At 37.1% G+C, this 8,215-nt stretch overlaps 1 protein-coding gene across 1 annotated transcript; it reads right to left on the bottom strand.

Annotated features, from left to right (window-relative positions):
* Positions 1 to 508: 508 nt before the first annotated feature.
* Positions 509 to 2,206, bottom strand: LOC137637808 (uncharacterized). The gene is made up of 2 exons (XM_068369915.1): positions 1,796 to 2,206; positions 509 to 1,330 (listed from the first exon to the last, which is right to left on the bottom strand). The coding sequence occupies exons 1-2, from the start codon at positions 2,048 to 2,050 to the stop codon at positions 797 to 799; spliced, it is 789 nt and encodes a 262-aa protein (XP_068226016.1). The 5' UTR covers positions 2,051 to 2,206; the 3' UTR covers positions 509 to 796.
* Between the last annotated feature and the right edge of the window lie 6,009 nt (positions 2,207 to 8,215).

Genomic DNA, 8,215 nt, shown 5'->3' with positions numbered 1-8,215 from the left:
GAGAGTGTTCTATAATAAATTACTCAGTTGCTTTCAACCTGCCTTTGAGTCACACCTTCTCTCGGCCCGTCACAATACGCACAGCTGCATTTGTCTTGTGACTGACATTATTTTATTGCGGTAAGAGTTCCTTTTTATAGGTAAAGTCTAACATGAATATTGTTGCATTATGAGAAGTTAAATTTTTTTAAATGTTTGACATTGTTTTTCCTTAGGTGACAAGTCTTTGAAGGAGCCATTTCTTAGTCTATACAATGATCATTGGTAAATTCTTAAGCCTCTCCCTCTTCTTATGGGGTGTCGAGTTCTAAAATACTATAAGGATACCTGTTATCTCTCAAGAAAGCAAGTGGCCGATATCCTATAAAAGAAATCATAATGTTTCTCCCTCGCATGTTAATGTTTGATATATTCCTTACCAGTATACTAGCATTACTATATAACAGAGAATAAGGTTTAAAACAGAACTAGAATATTAAATGCAATTTAATAAAAGACACAAGGTACATTGGGTAGCATTAACAAACCTATGATAAGCAGTCTTTATTTATTTTGTTAAAAAATCTTTGGAAAAATATATACATTGTACATAAAACTTAAAGATAAATAAGAAACGTTTTTCACATCAGCAGTCATTGGATTCGACATGAATGTTTATGGAAGACGGTGACATGGCATAGATATAAGACACATTGAATAATACTAGAGTAGCGATAGGCAGCTAGACATTACTGTCAAATGTCCTGGCTGACATTATTATGCATATATTCTCGAAGCACCTGGTGGGTAAAATGTTTTAACTTGAGACATTCAGCTTCTTTTTCAGTTTCTTATTTTCCTCCATAAGTCCTGGCAGCTGTTGCTCCCAAGTTGTTAACAAGTTCTTTTGCCTTTTGCAATAATGCTTCGATGCTTCGTTATTCAAGTCGCGAATTCTCTGATACTTTTCCTCCTCTGTCAGTGTACTGTAGGAGACGCGTGGACGTCTCTGGCGGCCTTTTTTCTGCGTCTCCTCGCCACAACTGTCGCTGTAACCAGAGGACGAGGACATGGCAGGGCTTGGGACACCAAGTTCAGAAAGGTCAGAGAATTGAGGTTCATACCCTGGGGAGTAAGAACTAGATGTGGATGCATCATCAAGCTGGAGGTGACTGCTTGCTTGTGGAGTCTTGACCCTACGTTGCGATTTGCGCTGAGGCCTTGCTGAGCCTGTTGAGTTACTAGCCAGACTCAGGGAACTCTGTTCTGGGACAGGTGTCATTGTCTCATAGCTGGGTATAAATGGACAGCCTGCGCTGGTACCGAAGATGTCATCACCAGAAGGGCCGTCCTGTAAATAAAGGAAAACATGATTGTCCTTACGAGTGAATGCAAATAATTATAAAACTTTAATATGCGTTACATTGTTTGTCGAATTACTGCACTGTAACAACATACATATTTTAGTTAGTCCTTGAATGACGTAATTGGGCATGTTCTGCTATGTTTAACGAGATTAGGCTGTTAATATCCAGGTGGCCGTTTAAAATCATTGCACACATTTTGTTAAAAGATTTTTTTTTTTCTATTCAGCACAGTTACCTGTAAGACTTAAATTGACTTTATATCTAAATAATTCTCTTATAATTGATAACACTTAATCAACACTAACCATGAAAATTAACAGCTAACTGAATGAATAGCAAAAGAGAGAGAGAGAGAGAGAGAGAGAGAGAGAGAGAGAGAGAGGGGGGGGGGGGATAAAATTACTGAATATTTATAAAGGAAACCAATTAAAATTTGTTAAGTTACTTACATTGTCATCCAAATTTATGGCAGCAATGTCGATGTCAAACTGTGAGATTTCGAAGTGTGGATTATCACTGAGCGGGAATCCGTCGCTGTCCTGCAACAGAGACGTCACCATGTCGGCCAAATCTTGAAGTAACAGTGTGGAGGGCGTTTGTGGATTCGAAACAGAGTTTTCTGGGGTACTGGAGAAGTTGTATATTGGATTCAAACCCATAACACCCGTGTAAACACCGTCTTCAGTGACGTAATTGTGATCCATACTGAAATTCTCTCCTGAACAGTTCTTAAGACTGTCGAACTGAGAAGAACTTAGGAAATCCTCGTGGGGGAAATCTGCCTTTGTGAAGATGTGTTAACTCCAGACAGTTGGTACTTGAAGTTATCAGTGACGAAAGTAAGTTTTACTCCGAGACTGAACTGTTCAACTATAATGTTCGTTCAGAGACGGACATATGTTTATATACTCTCGATTGCGTCACGTGGCATCTCACCAAACGTTTCTCAAACTCAATTCATTGCCCACATTGTCGTACAGTGTCTATATTATTATTATTATTATTATTATTATTTGCTAAGCTACAACCCTAGTTGGAAAAGCAAGATGCTATAAGCCCAGGGCCCCTGAAGGGAAAATAGCCCAGTAAGGAAATGACACAAGGAAAAATTAAATATTTAAGATCAGTAACATTAAAATAAATATTTCCTATATAAACTATAAAAACTTTAACAAAACAAAAGGAAGAGAAATTAGATTGAATAAAGTGCCCGAGTGTACCCTCAAGAAAGAGAACTCTAACCCAAGACAGTGGAAGACCATGGTACAGAGGCTATGACACTACCCAAGACTAGAGAACGATGGTTTGATTTTGGAGTGTCCTTCTCCTAGAAGAGCTGCTTACCATAGCGCTAGAGTCTCTTCTACCCTTACCAAGAAGAAAGAAGTCACTGAACAATTACAGTGCAGAAGTGAACCTCTTGGGTGAAGAAGAATTGTTTGGTAATCTCAGTGTTGTCAGGTGTATGAGGACGGAGGAGAATCTGTTAAGAATAGGCCAGAGTATTCGGTGTATGTGTAGGCAAGGGGAAAGAACCGTAACTAGAGAGAAAGATGCAATGTAGTACTGTCTGGCTAGTCAAAGGACCCCATAACTCTCTTGCGGTAGTATCTCAATGGGAGGCTGGTGCCATGGCCAACCTACTACCTACAGATTAGAAGTTACCATTTTTTTTTTTTTTAATATTTGATGGCATGTTTTCATATTATATTATGCCAATATCATTGTGCTCTTTATCAATTGAATAATTCTCCAGTATGACCAACGTGAGTAAGTTTGTTTATCACTATGGTTACAGACTTTCTTTGTTGGAGAATTGGTGGATAGGATCTTCAATGCACTTTGCATGGTTACAAAATCTTGATGTAGGGACAAGGGCGGTTCCCCGATTTCATGTAGCACTTAGATGTTTGAGGAAGATCTAAATGTTCTACTACAAAGTCTCAGACCATGAATGGGTATCGGATCTAAAGACTTCAGAGTATCTTCAGATCCTGATCCATATATTAGATTACCGTAATCTGTCCTTGATAACACCAATGCTTTATAGATTATCATTGAAGTTAATCTCTTTACACACCATACTGCATCAGATAACTTTTTCATTAGATTTAGAGCATGATTACATTTAGATATCGTGTAAGATACGTGAGCTTTCCAATTAAGGTTTTTATCGAATATTAGTCTAAAAGTTTTAAACTTATCTTGAAATTGAATTTAAGATGTCTGTTATTATCCGCAAGTTACCCAGGAGAGGTTCATTTTGCACTTGTTTGGAATTGCTAATGTTACTCCATTAGGTAAATTAGTTTGTGGTAGCTCTGGTCCAGCTGATTACTGCCCAATTTCTATAATTTCCATATTATCTAATGTTTTTGAGACGTCTTTTGACAAAATATATAAATAGATATGCTGAAGGTAATAATCTGAGATTGTGTTGGCCTTTTGGAAACATCCCTGCATGGTGATCTGCTGAACTAGGGTTCAAGTCCCGTTCAAGCTCGATAATTTATTCTAATGTTTGCAATACCACCATCCTTGTGAGCTAAGAATGGGGGTTTTGGGGGAGCCTATAGGTCTACCTGCTAAGTCCTCAGTAGCTATTGCCTGACTCTCCCTGGTCCTAGTTAGCTTGGAGAAGGGGCTTGGGCGCTGATCGTATATATAAATGGTAATCCTCTAGGGCATTGTCCCGCTAGCTAGATCCTTGTCACTGTCCCTTGCCTCTGACATTCGTGAGTGGCCTTTAAACCTTTAAATGTAGTTTGCTGTTTGGCTTTTGCAAAGGGCTTTAAGCATGTGATGCTCCTCTTAAAATGTCTAATGCTGTACAGAAGTCCCTTGATTATGGTTAGGAAGTTCATGTAATTGGCCTTGATATTAGTGCCGCTTTTGACCGTTAATCAAGAACCTCTTGTTTTCAAACTTTTTTAGCATTATAATTAAATTTTTAATCAATGGATTGAAAGAATACAGTAGGTACAGATGTGCACCATAGTGAGTATAGGATTGTGATATCTGGTGTTCATCAGGGTAGTGTTCTTGGCCCATTACTTTTCATACTATATACACATGATATGTGGTTTGGCCTAGAAAACAAGCACCTTGCATATGCAGATGATGCTGTTCATTTGCATCTATTCCATCTCCTGAATGTAGACCTGGGTTGCTAAAATTAGTACATGGTGCAAATAATGAGGCATGAAATTGAACCCTAACAAACCTCAAAGTATGATTGTAAGTTTGTCCAGGGCAAGGGCTTCTCAACATACAGATTTCTGCATTGATAATGCTTCTCTAACTTTATATAACTCCTTTAAAATTGTAGGTGTGATTCTTGATTGCAAATTTACTTTTGAGAAGCACTTTTCGATTGTTTTTTATATAATTGCACAAAAAAGTAAGCTTATTAAGAAAATCCTTTAAGATTTTCGGTGATCGATCTATTCTGAAGAAGTGCTTTAATTCTTTCACTATACCTTGTTTCGAGTATTGTTCTCCTGTCCGGTCTTCAGCTACTGACCCTCGTCTTAATTTGTTGGACAAGACCTTGCCGTCTATTAAATTTCTTACTCCAGATCTTAATGTTAATATCTGGTACTATGGTTCATTTAGTTTTTATGCATGTTTCATAAGATTTTTCATAATTCTGACCATCCTTTGTATTCATATCTCCCCAGACTGTACCATCCTGTATGTATAACTAAGAATGCAGTTAATTCTAACAGGTTTGCCTTCTTCATAAACCTCAATACTACAGTGTTCTAGAAGTTTTATTCCATCTATGACCAGATTGTGCTATGGTCTTTCTTATTAGGTAGTTGAATTGATGGAACTTAAGATGTTCAAATTTGAACCAAATGTTTTCATGTTGAACGGGTTGACAGGATTCTAATATCCCTTCTTTGTGTATGTGTGACAAATCTATTTTAACGTTGTTACTGAACTTAAGATATTTCATATTTTTTTACTATTACTTAAAACATATAGTTTATTATTTCCTTATTCCCTTCCTCCCTGGGCTATTTCCCTGCTTTTCCAAATAGGGTAATAATAATAATAATAATAATAATAATAATAATAATAATAATAATAATAATAATAATTGCATCAAGCAGTTGAGATTGAGGAAGTACTCTTAACATGTGGGTCTTTTATGATTTTGCGGTTAAAGTATGAATTGGGCAGTGGCCATAGTTTTTTTTTTTTCCAAATCCACTTCCACTTATTGCAGACGGCTTTCCGATACCTTTAAAAAATATATATAACTAATGAAATGTAATGTGTATCAGTAAATTTTTTGTATTACATCGATAATATGTTGATGATAAATTTCACACATATTTGCCATTGTCCAGTAGTCCCAAGTCAGTTACCCCTATATTATTTCCAGGGGTTGGAGCACGACCTCTTTCTTTACCTCCCTCTACGGGGACAAAAAGAAGAACACACCCATCAAAAAAGAGAGAGGGATCTGTAATAACAACAGAAGATGATGAAAGGCAATGTTGGATAGAACATTTTAGTGAGGTCATGAATAGGAGATATGAGAGGAATAAATTGATTGATACACCTGAAGCTGATGAAGACCTTGATGTGCCCATGAATGAATCTAGTGTGTTTGAAGTCGAAGCCATCAATAAATAACTAAAGAAATGGAAAGCCCCTAGATACGATGGAGTAACTGCTGAGATGATACTGGCTGAAAATGAAGTGACTCCCAAAATACTTCAAAGGTTATTTTGGAGAATGGGTGTGAGAGTCAAAACCTGATGAATGGGAGCTAGGAGTGTCGGTGAAAAAAGGACATTTGATTAATTACAATAATTAAAGAGGCATTACACTTACGTCAGTTGTCATGAAAATATATAGTATGCTCATTCTAAAGAGAATAGAGAGAAAGATTGATGAAAAGCTGAGAGATGAACAAGCAAAATTTAGAAAAGGTAGAAGTTGTACTGACCAAATTTTCATTTAAGACATGTGGTACAGCATTGTGTAGAATATAGAAATACACTTTTGATGGCATTTTTGGACTATGAAAAAGCCTTTGATAGTGTTCACCGGCCAATTTTGTGAAGTCATGCATTATTATGGAGTTCCTTTTAAATATGTGAATTTGATTAAGTGTTCATGAGCATAGAAAGTGCAAAGTTAATGTTAGTGGAGTCCTATCAAATTACTTTCCAGTGAACAGTGGAGTACTCCAGGGGAATGAGTTGTCACCTATGTTCTTTATCTTCCTTATGGATGTTGTAATGCATAGAACAGTTGGGGATGGTGAAGAAGGATTGGTAACAGGAAATTAGCTGACCTAGCGTATGCTAATGACGCTGTCCTTTTCAGTAGAACACCACAGGACTTGCAAAGCTTGCTTACCAGAATGCATGAAATATCACAGGAAGTTGTGCTCAAGATAATTAGAAGAAAGACAAGAGATGATAAGAACAGAATATGCAATGGAAGATGAAATATTATTGGAAGGAGAAAGGATTAATGAGGTGAAATCATTCAAATATTTAGGAACTTTGATCTCTAATATAGGATCTTTAGGATTGGAATTTAATGAAAGATTGAAAAGAGCAAATCAGACTATGGCTAGGTTAAGTAAAATTTGAAAATCAAATCACCTGGAATTACATATAAAAATCAGACTATTTATCAGTTTAGTGAGATCGGTGTTACTGTATGGACATGAGTCATGGTATGCAGGTTAAGTAAAATTTGGAAATCAAATCACCTGGAATTACATGTAAAAATCAGACTATATACCAGTTTAGTGAGATCGTGGTATGACAATAAAACAATATCCAACAGATTTTGTAGATATGAGAATATAGCCCTCAGAAGAATATTGCAAGTTAAATGGCAGGACAGGATTAGAAATGAAACTATAAGAGGGATTACTCGAGTTCCATATGTTGATGAGATCATGGTGAGGGGGTTAGATGGGGATGGTTTGGGCATGCTCTTTGCACTTATTTCATCACACTTTCAATTGTGCTCCACAAGGCACTAGAAGAGTTGGAAGACCCAGGCCTATATGGCTGACGACTATGAAGTGCGAAGTAGAAGATGATGAATGGAGAAGTATTCCATTAAAAATTCAAGATAGAGACGACTGGCGAAATCTAACCGAGGCCCTTTGCGTTAATAGGCGTAGGAGATGATGATGATTGTATAAAACGAACTTGATACTTTTTTGCCCTTTCTATTAGTTGCTGTATCTAATATGTATCCGATTTCTGCATTGTGGGTTTACTTGAATTCAATCACATCGCTTCTTAGGCATCCCCGTACGAGTGGAGAAGGTTGACTTCTCCATTCATTATCTATTATATTCAACATATTTCAATGGCACCGGTTTCCTGGACAGGTGACACATCGCTCAGCTCAGGTAGGTCAAGACAAACAGTCAAGAGCATAAGATACAAGTCGTCTGTTTACTGACGTCTTCACGCGATCTTGACCTCGTGTTATATCAGTGACGTCAAAGAAGAAGTCACGAGCTTTTGTTTCAGATAGCAATGAGAAAACACTTCATAGAAGTACATTATCTTTCGTTTGAAAAAGGAAAGATAACCAAAAATATCCTTACAGAATTTTATCTCTGATATCTTTAGTGACGCAAAGATCTGCATAACGTTGTTGAGTTGATTTCGTGGTCAAGATTAACCGTTGAAGGAAGTACTCTCTTTTTCAGGCCGACGGCCTCGGTTCGATGCTCCTCCAGGACCAACAGTGGCCCTCGATTGATATCATTACTCGATACAATACCAACAACGAAATGATTTCAAATGTTTTTGGGAGCAACGTGTTTTGGAGATAGAAGTCCAACATTCCCTTCTCGCCAAAAAATGAAATACAGA

Source organism: Palaemon carinicauda, chromosome 3, assembly GCF_036898095.1.
Source record: "Palaemon carinicauda isolate YSFRI2023 chromosome 3, ASM3689809v2, whole genome shotgun sequence".
NCBI classification, from domain to species: domain Eukaryota; kingdom Metazoa; phylum Arthropoda; class Malacostraca; order Decapoda; family Palaemonidae; genus Palaemon; species Palaemon carinicauda.
Note: the sequence above shows the minus strand (reverse complement) of the source record. Positions and strands in the feature narration are given on the sequence as shown.

Coding starts and splice junctions, on each gene's coding strand:
- LOC137637808 (XM_068369915.1), bottom strand. CDS start 2,050: ATGGATCACAATTACGTCACTGAAGACGGTGTTTACACGGGTGTTATG. Junction 1,331..1,795: donor CCATAAATTTGGATGACAAT/GTAAGTAACTTA, acceptor CTTTATTTACAG/GACGGCCCTTCTGGTGATGA.